Below are 15399 nucleotides of genomic sequence, written 5' to 3'. Positions count from 1 at the left end.
CGCGAAGATCACATTTTTTTCTTGTTACCCAACATGAAAATTGTTATACAGGAATTTAATGTTATGGTAGTCTGCCGTTAAACAACGGGAAGCTCCTGGAAATCCTGCCAGTTGTTTCCTGTTAATTTACAGGAAATTAATGTTGTTATTTTACATTAACTTAACGTTAAACCAGGGCACCGTTAAATAACAGGAATCTCCTGGAAACTCTGCTGCCAGTTGATTCCTGTTTTTTTACGGGATAATTTCTTACAGTGTAGGCCCTATGCTAGGCCTATTACACAACACAAATTGTCACTGGCGACCCAAATAAAATCTCCTTTGGAACCAATGGCTTACACCTTACAGTATCAAGCTGCCACCTCTTGGCGAAAAGTTAATAGTTTTGCATATCAGTAGTAATACATTTTACGTAGCTGTGTGAATCACGGAAAGGGCGAATGAATTGGACACTTCTAAATGGAACCCAACCCACTGTACAGTAGCTCAAGGTCTGTGGCTAAAGCAGCCATAATGAAAGCGTTATCATTGTTTGGATACTTCACACACACGTTTTTTTAATCGCATAGACTACAACTACCAAGCTGGAAAAGCACATCGACTCCCCTCTCACACCCTAAACACGCACTTCGAACAAACAAATAGCCATATAGCCTATGGCTATATGGCCAAATAGCCATAGGCAAAACTGTATCTGACAGGTGTAACATTGGTACTAAATCATCCATCGCAAAGAATGATTTTTGTAGCACGTGCAACAACAGCCCTGCCCTGAATACATCTCAACGTGCGCTCTAAAACATCTGGTTTAAATGGAGATGTAGATCATCACGGGTACGTTAATAAATCTACATTGCGGCGAGTTGACACAAATTAATCACTTTGAAGAATTTATGTAGTTTCAGTTACTTTACTTTGAGCCATGCTCTTCCTTACTTGAATCACCTTTGAAAATAGAGGATTGAAGTAGCCTATATGGGTGTTTGGGAATGAACGTTGACTCAGATGCTTTTTGAGACCTTGAGCAGAAATGTCCCAGCCCGGTGTTTAGGATGCATCATAGACAGGTTATCTTTCAGGTAGCCTATATATTTTCCATTAAAAAAACATCACGTAGCGAACGTGTTGTGGCTAACTCACTTAGCTCCTGTTAGTAGCCTAGGTTATGGTCATAAGCAAATGAGATGACAGTCGAAAGATACAATTAGTGCTGTTATCGATTTGCTTGGTAGCCTATAAACGCATTTATGGTTTTCTACAAATACATCAATAATCAAATTGGCCTCCATCACTCAACCATGCTAACGGTAACATTATTTTACCTACGTTCTGCTATTGATAGGATTAACGTAGCCTACCTGCAGTAAAAAACAAGCATGTCCGATAAACATTCTCAGATTTATTTCGGCTTCAAGAGTAAATGGGAATTACATGTCATGCAGAAATCATCCTACCCTTAGACGTTCTCTGCGGTAAGATACTGTAGCCTACAGTCTTGTCCTTGTAGGAAGCATAGTCTTTCCAACCCACTTTAGATTAAATTCCAACAAAATTACGTCTCAATGCAACGATGCGCCATCTAGTGGACAAACGACTACTTATCGCCAATACTAGAAATGCAGCCATGATGATGAATATTTATTTTGGCTTTCTTTTAATCCTACTGAATTTGTAATTATGTATGGGCCGTTCTAATACCGATAGTATATGTGTGCCTGTGTGTGTGTGTGCATGTGTGTGCACCACCATCTACAGGCCAATGAGTGTAGAGTCACTAAATGTACACATAACTTAATTTTTTAGACCCCCCCATAGATGAAATTCTACGAAACTTGGCATACCCCCAGAGAATGTCAGGTTAATCATACACATACAATTTGGTGCAGTTCTGAACGTCTTTACTGAAGAGAGGGGCGATTAAAGCAGAATGATATTGCATTTTCATTTTTTACCGGGGGGGTGCAAATCACAAATGAGTGATTATGGGCTAGGTTGATGTGGGCCCTTGAGACCAACATACCATAAAAATTTCTTCATCCTCGGTGCCACGGTTCAGGTAGTTATTTAGGAAAAACTGAATTTTTTGGGTTTCGGGGGGCCCAGCGCGGAGGGGGAGTGGCCCCCGGGGACCAAACGAAATTTTTTCGTAAAAGTCTAGTGGGGCTACATACCCACCAAATTTCATGTGCCCCGGTGTTTCGGTGCCCCGGGTATCGTTGACCAAAATTTCAGGAAGTAGATGATGGGAAAAAAAACAAAAAAAAACACTTTGACAATCCCTATATGACCGCTTCGCTAGCGGCGGTCATAATTATTTAATTACCTCTGCCACAGACCAATTTTTAGGTTGTCTGAAAAGCCTAAAGCAGCGACCTCCATAGGCTTTCCATGCCATGGGTAAATTTAACCTTGGCACTCGTTTTGATGTGAAAGAACTGTGACATTTGGAAACAGTAGGTTATTTGCATGTGTGACCTGCAAACTACATGTACAAGATGAGCAGATTCCTTCATCAGTTCAACACATATTTAATCAGAAATTATAACATTACATTGGAGGAAGCAAAGAGTTGTGAGAGTGAGAAAAGACACATGTAGTATGAGATTGTATGAGATCTGTTAAACTTATGTGACGCTTCTGTACATAGAGCCTTGTAGATACAATGTATATCTAGGTCACATTCTCAACTACCGGTACCCAATTATGTCAACAACCAGGAAGTTTGAAACCTTCATTGGCAGATAGAAGTCATATTCCTGGCAATGAATGTGTGACATGCCATGTCCATGAACTATACATGCATTCCTCCTTGTTGCTCTACAGTGTCACAATAACCTGTATTGTTCCAAGAACAGAAGTAATTTCCCGCAAACAAACACAAAAGCACAGTTAACCGTAGTAGGAAAGATAACACTGACATGTCTCTTCAGCAGGAGCATTAGGTACAATACAGATTAGTAGCAGGCAGCACGGCGTCTACTAGTGGAATGGGTAAAGAATGGTACATATCATCTCCTCCCCACTCAATGCCAATGTCAAACTCACATGAATATGAACATGACATACCAACTTTTTTCCTCATTTGAAGTCACATAAATAAATGTTGAGGTAGGGAGTAGACTGTCCCAACCGTGAGCAGTCGGGGGTTTATTCTGCCCTCACTCTTGAGACATGACTCATGACTGCCTTGTTATTTGGGTTCATTCAAGTTATGTAGCATTCAGGGTTCCCACGAGTCATGGAATTTTGGAAAGTCTATTCCAGACATAGAAAGTCAGTGAAATGTATATCATTTAGGGGGCAAAGTCATGGAATATCATGAATAAAAATACATTCCCACGCAGAATGGTGTATATCGGAACATTACCTTTACTGCTTGCTTGAGTAGCCCATCTTTGTTTATTCAATACCCATTTATTCACCACCCATTCTAAAAAAAGTAAAAGATTCTTGAATGCTATACGGCTGCTCTGAAATCGGTCAATATATTGTAACCATTATATAGTAAATCATGAAAATTCTTAAGGGAAAAGTCATGGAATTTTACATTTGACTTAGAGTGGGAACCCTGTAAAACATACTTACTTATTTTTTATTTATTTATTTTCTTTATTTCTTTATTTCTTTACTTTGCTTTACTGCTATGTGTTTTACCCCTTTAGCCTATGTATTATTTTAATATTTGATTGCATTGCTAGTCCCCTTTTTTATTTATTGACTTAACTATGAGGCCCTGAGTCTTTGTATCATTGTAATCTGCCATAATCGTTTTACTGGGAAGCACCTCGGGTCAACCGCTATTGTTTGTTAAGTGTGCTATAGAAATAAAAGTGACTTGACTTGACTATTACTATAAGTATACTATTGTTGTAAACCCATTGTTGTTTTACAATCATTTTATTGTTGTAGTTGGTTCACTAGCATGGTATTGTCAGAATGTGTATAAATATTACCAATAGCATCTTACCTCTCAACCAAACTAAGTAATGCACTATTTAATTTGATCAGAATTAGCACACCAGTGCACTTGTGCACATCATTTACCTTTTAGAAAGGTGCATGCACTGCATGAATGCAGAAGCTGAAAAGGAAGTGGCAAATTAATAAAGAGCAAACAGGCTCAGCAGTCATGACCTCAGAGATGCGCCACATCGGAGCCCCCGAGAGCAAATATAGCCTCAGTTTTACACATAGATTTGCCCTAAAGTCACCGAGTCAGTCAACATCCTTTCATGTTTGAGGTTAACAATATTACTGAAATAAAAGTGTTTTTTCAGTCATTTCATCATTTCACACACAAACTGCCAGGAAAACTCATTAGATAATAATAACATCTAAGGACATATTTAGAACAAGTGCCAGTATAATATGTTTAGAATAAGACCATGTCAAAGTTCAAGTGAAGTACAACTGAAAAAAAAAACAACTTCAAGTAAAGTGTGAGAAACAACTTCATGTATAACATAGCACAAAGACCTAAGTCACACTTGATGTGATCAATTAGGCAATTCTATGGTGTGATGATTATTATATTCTTGTTCAATTTCTCCACTATGACTGCTTAACTACTGCTGCTATTTCATTTGACACAGTTGAGATATTCCCTGTTTTCTTCCATTTACTTAAATGGCCACTAGAGGGCAGTAGAAACCTAATTGTGGCTCAAACATGGGTCTCCATAGTTCCCACTTCTCAGGAACGTGGCTGCTCAAGCTCAGTGTGCGACTCAGTGATACAGACTACTGCATGTGAATTTGGGATATTAAGGTAGAGAACACGTTCTTTTTTGATGCCTAAACGGAAATAGTTAGACAGGAATGAATTAAACATTTGCCTAGCCTACCATTTATTAATTATTTATTTTCTTGGCTATTTAAAATGAGGACGCCAACATAGAATAATGATTAATTAGGCCTCAGTAGTCTGACAATCAGTCATTGAATCGATGCTGAAACAAAAGTGAGAGTTTTGATGGATATGGATATGGATTGTGATGGTACGGATAGCCTATCAGTCAGTCAGACTCTAGACCAGTGGTCCCCAAACTTTTTCTTCTGAGGGCCCGCTCACTATGCCTGGCTCTAAGAGAGGGCCAGAGACTCGAAGTATATCAGCAACCATAAATAGCTTAGAACTGTGAATAACAGCAGTCTACCTAGTTGAATATTCCATTACATTTAATCATAGGCTACTCTAGACTATACTCGCCCATTTAGGCTATTAAACCTCTACGTGACAAAGGGTATAACCTTTTGTGTTGACAACTTTGACTGGGACACTGGAAACACTCGGTGGTTTATGCATGGGTTTACGTAAGAACATCCTGAGTGGCGTAACATATTCCAAAAGCGCATTCATCGATGATTGGTCCAATAGTGTTGACCCGCCTCAACTACGCTTATTTAGCTCCTCCTATTTGCATGTGAACGAGATGTTCTCAGTTCTTCCGTCCTCTTTAGTTGGATCCTACCATGTCCGAAATAGGGGTGGACAACAAGATAAAGTGCATTTTGTTATTTTTTTTATAGAAATATTATTAATATGGGAATGATTGTTCAATTAGATCCGCAAGCTTCAGAATACTAATTAGTCCCTTAGTCCATATACGTAGAGGGAAAAATACTCACTGTTGTTTCCATTCACAATATCTTTGGGTTACTCCCCCCCTAAACTAATGAAGTTTGAGATCACAAAAAATGATGAAATAACCAAGTTGCCGGTTCCGTGATGTTAGCTAACTGACAGAATACGTCAATGCCGGTGGAATAAGACTGAAAGAGAAGCTGTGTTGGTATAATTTCATTACATTGAGAAGAAGCCTGTATGTAGTGTAGGTGTTATATCAACCAAGACGGTGAGCCACTGGTATCTATTCCAGCGTCTGGTTCCTCAGTCGGCATCATCTCCGGTCTCCGGGCAGTGCGAGGATGAATCCGGTACGACGTTGTTCGGCACTTCTTCAAAGAGACTTTACAGCATTGTGCCTGTCGTCACTGGGATCTCCGAAAACAGAGACCCCTAAAAGAGTTGCTTCGCCTTCTTCTCGACATTGCCACCAGTCGTCCGGTGGAGAAGTTCTAACCTGTCAACCGCAGGTGAAGCCAAGTGTTTCGTCTGTCTCAGTCAACACAAGAATAGGTACGTGACGTAGCCTATTCATTGTCAGATTGATTATTGTGTAGATAATTTTAGTATCAAGTATGCTTAAGTTGGCCTGCTACCATGGCTCTGCGCATCTCGACTGTCCTATCAGAACAATTGCATAACAGGGTCGCGTGGGTGATTCTTGCACATGAAACAATAGCCTACCTAAGTGTGTTTTTGAAGGTTGGGTGGGGGTTTCATCTCTCGGGCCCTCTCTGGGACAGGGGATTTCATTCACTTTGTGATTATTCGACTGTGTGCTGCTTATTTATGTGATGCAGCATTCTATGGAACAGTAGGCTAGTTTACCCAGCAGCATCATGCGAAGGATGCGTCAAAACGCATTGCAGGGTGTCTGCTTGCCCACTTCTTACGTCACGCTTACGTGTCTGTCCTGGCAGAATATAATTGAGGACATGCGGGTATTTGAAGGAACGCTGATTTTTTTTTAATTGAGGCTTTATTTTATGAGAGTTCAATCCCCTACCAGCATCGGCACATCAGTCATTTATAATAGGGTTTTTCGTATGAAAGGTTTGAAAGAGTATGCCCGTGAATATCTCACACCAATCTTGCAATGCTGTGCTGGCGATTTGAGGTTGTAGGCCTAGCGGTTGTTGTCAGGCTACTATATAACGACTGTGTACACAAATAGTTTGTCCCAGTCCTGGCGTGAACAGTTTGTCCACAGCGTGGACATAAAACATTGTGACCAGGGTCAAGAGGGAAGGTCTTTACTTTTATGTAACAACACTTTTACTACGCCAGAGATCAATACTTCTGCAGTTAAGTAGGAGAGAGAAAGAGAGAGAGAAAGGTAAAGAGTAGGGGGCACCCTTGTGGTTTAATTTAGCACAGTAAAACTGCACAAGGACGAGAAGACCACTCCAAGAATGTCAGAGGGGTGAATGACATTTTACGAGAGGCCTAAATGCTCTGGGGGTGAGGAGATGGTGTTATGGCCGAGAGGGTTGGCTTTCCCAGAAGTGGTCACTGTCGTACTGTCTTTAATCTGCCACAACGCCGTGGCACAGTGTCCCTTCATCAGTTTTAAGGGTTTGATGAAGGGACACTGTGTTTGTTGATGTGTTTGAAACCAGGAAAAGCTATTCAAAATGCACAGAAATCTGACATTTCTGAGCAAAGCGTCTTCCTCCTTCCTACAATGCACCTTTCACCACATCAAAGAAGGTTCTTTGTGCCAAAACGTTTATCGTACCTGCCCAGCCATTAATTAGAAATGACAAATTATTCACCATTGAGGAATTATTCACCGTTCTCCAGTGTGTAAAGTCCTTTCCCTTTTGTCTGTACAGTGTTTTGAACAGTGGCTCTTGATGGTCAGGATGTGAGTTCACGTAATTCATTGGGATTACGTATTAAGATTGCATAACCACGTTGAGAGAGGCTTCTTTGAGCAGGAGCTTAAAAAGTGCTGTGTGGTGCGTGGGTCTCCAGAGGGAAGCTGGAGAGCATGGATGAGCATGGCTGCACTTCAGCGTTTCATCCGTGGGACCTACGCAGGTTTGGAGTGCTGACTGCAAACAGCCCGTCTGGAATGATGGTGTCACATGAGGTTGTGTGGGTGATAATGCTGCAAGATGTAGTCGACTAAATGACCTCCAGTCATTTTAACATGCATGCACTGACCTCAGAAGCTGTCAGAAGCGAATGTCCACTTTTGCAGTTTGTGTACTGGTATAAAATACACTAAACACTGAAATGTGAGTTGAGTGTCACCGCTAAAAGCATTATTGGTCTCCATGGTTCTGCCTTATTCTCTTGCCCTGCCTGCCCTTTCACTTTTTTTTCTGTCTGTCACTTTTGAGAGGAGACAGGGAAGGGTTTCGACAGTATGAGGGCAAATTAGCTTATTGAGTTACATTCCAGTCTATTGAGGCAAGGCCTCCCTTCTCGTAGATTGAATAACTCCTAGCAACATAGCTCTTTCAGACAATTCAGTCAGCGGTTGAATAGACCGTGTGTTAGTTTGTCTCTCCTAATATGAGTACACATATCTGTGTGCGTGCATGCGTATGTGTGTGTGTGTGTGTGTGTGTGCGTGTGTGTGTGTGTGTGTGTGTGTGACTTTCAAAGTGACCCATTATGCCAAGCAAATGGGGGAGGTGGTAGACACACTAGTCTATTCAAGAATCCTCTGAAACACACAAACACACGTACACGTACACACACACACACACACACACACACACACACAGAGAGAGAGAGAGAGTCACATTCGGCGTGGTCTGGAATTCTCTGCCACGTCAGAACTGAAAAGGCTGGATGGGGTGGTCAGGCCGTGTCTCTTTAGCTTCTGTGCCCCGCGCTGCCCCTCACTGCAGACAACACCTCTGGACCTGACTGAGCAACAGCCACATCCACAACTACAGACACGGAACAGAGAAACTGACCATCAGGTGAGAGAGATGGACAAGAGAAGAAGGAGGGAGAGAGAGAGAGAGACAGTTGGAAAAAAAACAAATGTAGGGCAGGAATGTAGAGGTTGGTGGGAGATAACAGGAATATTCACAGATAGGGAATCAGAAGAGTCAATATAAAATGGTGGAGAGAAAAATGAGAGAGAAGAGGGACACGCAGTGAACCTGGTATATGGTTGTAGAGGAGATAACATGATAGAGCAGGAAGGAATTGCGAAAGAGGGAGAGAGAGGAGAGAGAAAGAGAGAGAGAGAGAGAATAGTTTGGACAGATACAGTCACAGTGATCAGAGCTTCGTGAGGTGTCTAGTTAGTTGTGTTGCCTCAGCAACTCCTGTGAGACCTACCTGTAACGGAAGACTGAAGAGGACAGGAGGAGAGACAGAAGAGAAGGAACAAAGGCTGAGAGCAGACAATACATTCAATACCAAAACGTGAAGACAGAGTGAGTTGGTGTGTGTGTGTGTGTGAGTGAGAGAGAGAGAGAGAGAGAGAGATAGAAAGTAAGAGAGAGAGGGAGAGATAAATGAGAAGAGAAAGAAGTGGAAATGTCTACGTGTGAAAGGCCCATATGTGTATTACCATGTATTACCGGTAATATCTGGGAGTGATTTATGAGTCAAGCTTACTGTTTACAACAAGGAGGGGCAACTTTCTGTCTTGTCACTCATGTCTAGTTGAGTCACCTCCTCTGACTCATTCGGTGTCTACACCCATGTGGCGTAGTCTCACCATGAGGTTTCTGTTGGGTGAGTTAGTTTGCCTCAATAGATAGCAGTCTCTGGGCTTGAAACTGCATCTCCATAATGGGGATTAACTAGAGTAACGTGATGGAGGTATGACTGGCATGAACTGGGCCATAATCAGAGCAAGGGGAGGGCCATTTGTGAGAAAGCAGGAAATTATGTGGAGGGGCATTGTGATGGGCTTTGTTCAGTCTGTGACTACAGTTTTTGTCACGTTCATCTACCTTACATGAATGGCCTCAGCTGTCTTCCATTCTTCATGAATGACATTCGATGGTTTGATGTTATTCCTCCGTTTGTTTACAATGTTCTAATCTGTTGAGATACACCTCTATTGACCACACACGAACACTGATAAGATGTTTTGTGAAAGTGTGTGTGCATAAGCTATATTTTGTGATAGTCATGTAACACATACAGACGCAGATACAAATTTATGGATCTTTTATCTTATCATGAAGTTGCTTACTGATAGATGTAGAAACAAAGTATATGCTTATCAAATACACAGCAGGCCATTAACACCATAGTGTTATGCTGCTTACTGTCTTACAACTCTCTTGCATTCCATGTTATTAGTTACTCTGAAGCTGTGCAGGAAATTACTAGTTTTATTCTTCTATACACTCTTGGTTTAGACATCAGGGTTTTCAGTTAGTGTGACTGTGATTCTACTCTGTTCTCAACTTAATATTAACTAGTGCTCTGTAATGTGTTATAAGTTTTTTTATGTGCTTTGAGTTGAATTTTGGGGGAGAATTAGGTCGGTCCTCCTTTGGGGCCGAATATATCAGCCATTGTTTTAGGGATTGACCTTTTGACACCTCACATCAACTGTTCTCTTTAGAGGAAGGGTTAAACAAACACATACAATCAGCATTGCCATGGGCAACAAAATGAGGTCAAGTCCGTGATCATAAAATAACTTTCTTTTGAGATCAGTAGGTCAAGTCCACACTCTGTATTGCATCATAGTTGCATACACAAAACTTTGCAAAAAGGACAGATGAAGTAACATATATGTATATCACAAGATAATAGAAAACAGAAAACTCCCATCACATTAACAGTGTCTTTCAAGACATGACTCTGGCACTGGCCTTAGTTGCGCTGAACTGAACTCCTGGTGCATCTCAGCTCCATGGCTCCCTCCCCTGGCCTAAAAGGGTTCTGCTGACTAAGGCAAAGTCATAAGCTGGATAGTAGACATACAGTATGGATCATATAATGTGCTGCAGACATGTCATGGCTAAATATGGCCATGGTGTGGGATTAGTAATCTGTTAATCTGGCAGCGCTACCTGACCTGGTGCCAGTAGAGAGATGGAAGAGCCACTGACATACTTTCCTCTAAACGTGTGTATGTGTGTTTTCAGAGATGTGTGTGTTCAAACGTGTGTGTATGTTTGTGTTTATATAGAAATCATTGACTGACATTGCCATGTGTTGAGAACATGTAGTATGCATGCAACCAGACAGTTAGAAGAGTTTATCACAGGCATGCAGTAAATTGTACTGTTGAAGGAAACATGAGTAGATGTGTGTGCGTGCGTGTGTGTGTTTGTGTTTAAGTGTGTGTGCGTGCATGTATGTGTGTCCCTCTCAATTTGGCACGCTGTAGGGGTGTAAGGGTACACCTATTCATACCGAGCCGTTTAGGTACAGGATGTTATGTTCAATACAGATGTTTACCCAAATGTTCCAAATGCAGTCTTTAACAGTAATCAACAAAAGTTTTTTTGTGTGTGGACCATGTCACAAACATTAGCCTAAGTAGTGGACCACATGTCAGTTTAGTCAATTTACGTCAAAAAATTTTTTTTTTCAAAATACTATCCCTGTTGTGCATCAGCAATATTTTCCATGAGTTTTAGGATATCAGTACTCACAGGCTTACTATACCGAAAATCAAACGAACGGTGATTTTTGTGTACCGTTACACCCCTAGTTCTCTGTGAGTATGCTGAGGAGTCGTTACTCATTGAACAGTCATTCTGTCAATGACTTACACTCATACAAGCACACATGCACACACAGACACACAGGCGAACACACACATGCACACACAGTCTTACATGGACAACTTGAGCTTCTCAGCGGTTGCTGGTGTCCCATACAGGCTCAGAGACTAAAGGGTCCGCAGGCCAAGGCCTCTGTCTCTCTCCCTTTCTCTGTCTCATTCTCACTTACTCACTCACATACTCTCACACACTCACGCACACACACACACACACACGCGTGCAACTGAACCAGTCACACAATGAACAAAGGCCTACAGTAGTCTCCGTCACTTACTTCCAGACAGGAGACCGGTAACTCTGCTCTCTGTTCAGTCTGTTGATGTACTCAAACACATACAGTGTCAGAGCGTATCTGCTGACACTGATTGGGTGAAGAAATGGAAGTTGATGGTAAGACTAGTGCTGTCTGTGACTAGTGCTTTTTTTTATTGAGGGTGACTTGTCTTTCTTGTACAAGTGATACACTGTATGTGACTTATGTAGGAATTACAGAAAAGGTAGCCTACAATAATTGTAAGTGACATTAGCATTACAAATAATGAGTAGCGCTGTGTGTGTGTGTAGGCTTATGTTTGTGAGCACCTGTATCTCACAAGGTCAAATACTTAATTCTGCTCCTAGAGTTCTGAATGATTTTTTTTTCTAGGCATCCAAGCATGTGCGAGTGTGAATGTCACATTTTCCTTTCAACTGCAACTGAAGGTACTTCATATGATCTATACATTATGTACTGTACCCCTGACCTGTGTGTGTGTGTGTGTGTGTGTCTCTTCCCACAGCGGGTCCAATGGGCAGTGGGAGCAGCAGTGGGAGCAGCAGCAGTAGCCGGCTGTTCGGGACTCTGGCGCAGACGCTGAGCAGTCCCAGCATCCCGCTGGCGTTGCCGGCAGCGCTGGAGGAGGACGACGACGATGACGCGTGCGACCCCGCTGACCCAGACCTGCTGCTGCGCGAGTGCGAGGAGGCGCTGCGCAACCGGCCGGCACGCTGGCAACGAGGCTTCATGCATCCGACGCACGAGGATGTGACCCCGCGCGGACCCAGCCCTGACCAACAGCCCATCCGCGTCATGCAGTGGAACATCCTGGCTCAAGGTAAGAGCTTTGCTGTCGTCTAGAAATCTGCTTTCACGTTGACATTAAAGAGGGTTTTTTGTACATTATTGTAAAAAAGGCCAAATTAAATTGTTCAAGATTCCATTTATAAAAGCAATAAAAGAAGGGAGGTTTATACTTTTTATAAGTGTAAGTGTGTTACAATAAACTGTATGGAATTATGAAGTTTGTGATGCTTGTTCATGAATTGGAGTAGCCCATATTTTTACAGATGTAACATTATTTTATTATTACTGGTACACTGCATTATGTAGAGTGCTTATTCTGCAGTGTGCCAAAGTGTAGCAATGCTGTGTCTCAGTGCTTATTATTGTACTGACAATTTTGTACAAATACGTGAAGGTATTGTTTTATTTTACAAATGTCACATTTGATAAGTTATAGAGAATACATGCATTGATTCCACACTTGTCTGTATTTCTAGTGAGTCCTGCTAGTCTTGTGTTTCTATGGTGCTGAGTGTTTCTATTGTGCTGAGTCTGATGCGTGTTGTGTGTTGTGTGTCCAGCACTGGGCGAGGGGAAGGACGGCTTTCTGCGCTGCCCGCTGGACGCTCTGAACTGGGCCGAGCGGAAGTACCTGATCCTGGAGGAGATCCTCACCTACCAGCCGGATGTGCTGTGCCTGCAGGAGGTGGACCACTACTTCGACACCTTCCGGCCCGTGCTGTCCAGCCTGGGATACCAAAGTAGCTTCTGCCCCAAGCCCTGGTCGCCTTGCCTGGACGTGGAGAACAACAACGGCCCGGACGGCTGCGCGCTCTTCTTCCGGCGCGACCGTTTCGAGCCGCTGGCCACCAATCACCTGCGCCTGTCGGCCATGATGCTCAAGACCAACCAGGTGGCGGTGGTGACGACGCTGAGGTGCCGCGCGTCCGGCCGGCGCTTCTGCGTGGCGGTCACTCACCTGAAGGCGCGCAGCGGCTGGGAGAGCCTGCGAAGTGCGCAGGGCAGCAGCCTGCTGCAGAGCCTGTGTGGCATCACCATGGAGATGGTCGGGCAGGACGCCAGCGGCGCGGTGGCGGACGGAGACGAGGCCGGCGTGCCGCTGATCGTGTGCGGCGACTTCAACGCCGAGCCGTGGGAGGACGTGTACCGGCGCTTCGCCTCGTCGCCGCTGGGCCTGGACAGCGCCTACAAGCACTTGAGCGCCGACGGCCGCAGCGAGCCGCCCTACACAAGCTGGAAGATCCGGCGCTCCAGCGGCGAGAGCCGCCACACGCTCGACTACATCTGGTACTCCAGCCGCCGGTTCTGCGTCAGCGGCGTCCTCGAGCTGCCCAACGAGGAGCAGATCGGCCCGGACCGCCTGCCCTCGTACCACTACCCCTCCGACCACCTGTCGCTCGTCTGTGACTTCAGCTTCTCCGAGCCCACGCAGCCCCACCGGCTGCTCTAGTCGCCCAATCAGCACTCTGGACAGATCCGAGTGATCACCGCATCCTCCCATGGAAAACAAAGGTACAGACTGCAGTGTCCCCCTCATCCTCCAATCATAGGCCTAATACAAGTTGGGACACCAAAGACAGTCTGGAGAGGTGGGAACGTAGAAGAACTTTGCTGAGGGACTTGATGGAGGCACAAAACTATCCTACAGACAAGCATCATCTTTTCTTGTTGTCTTAAAACATGGCACATGTTTTTTTTAAGGACATGCAGTATTGTCTATCACTGTGTTTTACATGTCTGTTAAACATGTCTGTTAAACTAAGTGAGCATGTGTGTGTGAGAGTAAGATTGTGAGCGAGCGCAAGAAAGACAAACGGTCGTAAGAAGTTCATTTGGATAATAATATAATATGCATTCAAACTGTCCACAATGACATCATATGAAAATGTGAGGTACTGAATTGCAAACAGATAATAGTATTGGTGTGCAATAAGTGTTACTTCAATGGAGAGGATTTATATCCCCTTATCGTGGCACTATTCCTCAACTTTCTGTTACCACAAGGCTGCTGTTTTCAGAGGAGCTAGTTATATCCAAACAGGTTTTAGGGTAGAGCACTTGTCTTATCTTCTAGGGTCACATTTTTGTTTTGGACGGTTTTAGATTTTCTGTTTTGTTTATGCTTTCCTTCTATATAATAGAGGTGAAGTTCCTGAGCTAAATTGACAAAAATAAATATAACTGCAGAAATCCTACCTCTTTTCGAACAGTCCTAGTGAAAAGGTAGTAAAGTAGGTTATTAATAGGTTTTTTAGACCTGACTGCTCTCAGCACTGTTAAGTTGTCCTCTATTCTGGATAACACAAACAGGTGTAGTTTGTCAGTTGTGCCTTTTAAGCTATTCTAGTTGCACAATGAAATTGAATTGATTTAAATGAACTGAAATGACTTAATATTACCTTGTAATTTATATCTTTAATTTATGTTAGCATTTTTTTTATTCTGTTTACTAATTAACATTGTTAACGTGCAGACTTTAAGTTGTCGTGTGAGATGTTGATGTACATTCTGTGTAATGCTGTATGGTGACTACAACACTGGGATGCTCCATGAGCAAACTTTTATCACAAACAACTACAGGCACTGCTGTGGTTATACTTAATGACAAAAGCAAATAATAAATTGCATCTCAACAGATGCTGCATCAGTAGTGTCAAGGTTTGTTTGTCCTTTAATACAGAATTGACTCTGTTCTACTTAATATAATGTTGTGAATTCACCTGCCAAGATCAAGCATTTGTTAAGGACTTCCAAAATGTTGATTACATTCAGGCATATTTATATTACTTACATGTTTTCAGTCCCTGATAGTAATTTCATAAATCACTGTTTTGGTTTAAACAAAATCTAACTTTTTACCTACAACACAGTGATACTTACAATCAAGTTCCCTATAGAGGCTTTGCCAGTCAGGACACCTAGTGTGATCAGGAAGTGCCCAATGGATCTGAGCTTCTAATCCAATCCAAAGTGTTCCAAATCCAG

General features: G+C 42.7%; 1 protein-coding gene across 2 annotated transcripts; it reads left to right on the top strand.

The window, feature by feature from the left end:
* Window positions 1–5726: 5726 nt before the first annotated feature.
* On the top strand, window positions 5727–15071 carry nocta (nocturnin a). 2 transcript variants are annotated; one of them, XM_076292099.1, is made up of 3 exons: window positions 5727–6138; window positions 12131–12445; window positions 12975–15071. In XM_076292099.1, exons 1-3 carry the CDS (start codon window positions 5928–5930, stop codon window positions 13862–13864), a joined length of 1416 nt encoding a protein of 471 aa, XP_076148214.1. In that variant the 5' UTR covers window positions 5727–5927; the 3' UTR covers window positions 13865–15071. The 2 variants fall into 2 exon arrangements, with proteins under 2 accessions (XP_076148214.1, XP_076148215.1); XM_076292100.1 differs by lacking the exon at window positions 5727–6138 and adding an exon at window positions 8546–9029.
* Window positions 15072–15399: the final 328 nt, after the last annotated feature.

Source organism: Alosa pseudoharengus, unplaced genomic scaffold, assembly GCF_046254945.1.
Source record: "Alosa pseudoharengus isolate Yale_2024_CS ecotype anadromous, Long Island Sound unplaced genomic scaffold, YU_APseudo_1.1 YU_APseudo_1.1_scf_19, whole genome shotgun sequence".
Taxonomy (NCBI): domain Eukaryota; kingdom Metazoa; phylum Chordata; class Actinopteri; order Clupeiformes; family Clupeidae; genus Alosa; species Alosa pseudoharengus.
Note: the sequence above shows the minus strand (reverse complement) of the source record. Positions and strands in the feature narration are given on the sequence as shown.

What these genes read in the sequence shown, in the direction of transcription:
- nocta (XM_076292099.1), top strand. Translation starts at nt 5,928, where the DNA reads ATGAATCCGGTACGACGTTGTTCGGCACTTCTTCAAAGAGACTTTACA. An exon ending in CTCAGTCAACACAAGAATAG is followed by an intron (nt 6,139 to 12,130) that starts GTACGTGACGTA and finishes CTCTTCCCACAG; the next exon opens with CGGGTCCAATGGGCAGTGGG. An exon ending in GTGGAACATCCTGGCTCAAG is followed by an intron (nt 12,446 to 12,974) that starts GTAAGAGCTTTG and finishes TTGTGTGTCCAG; the next exon opens with CACTGGGCGAGGGGAAGGAC.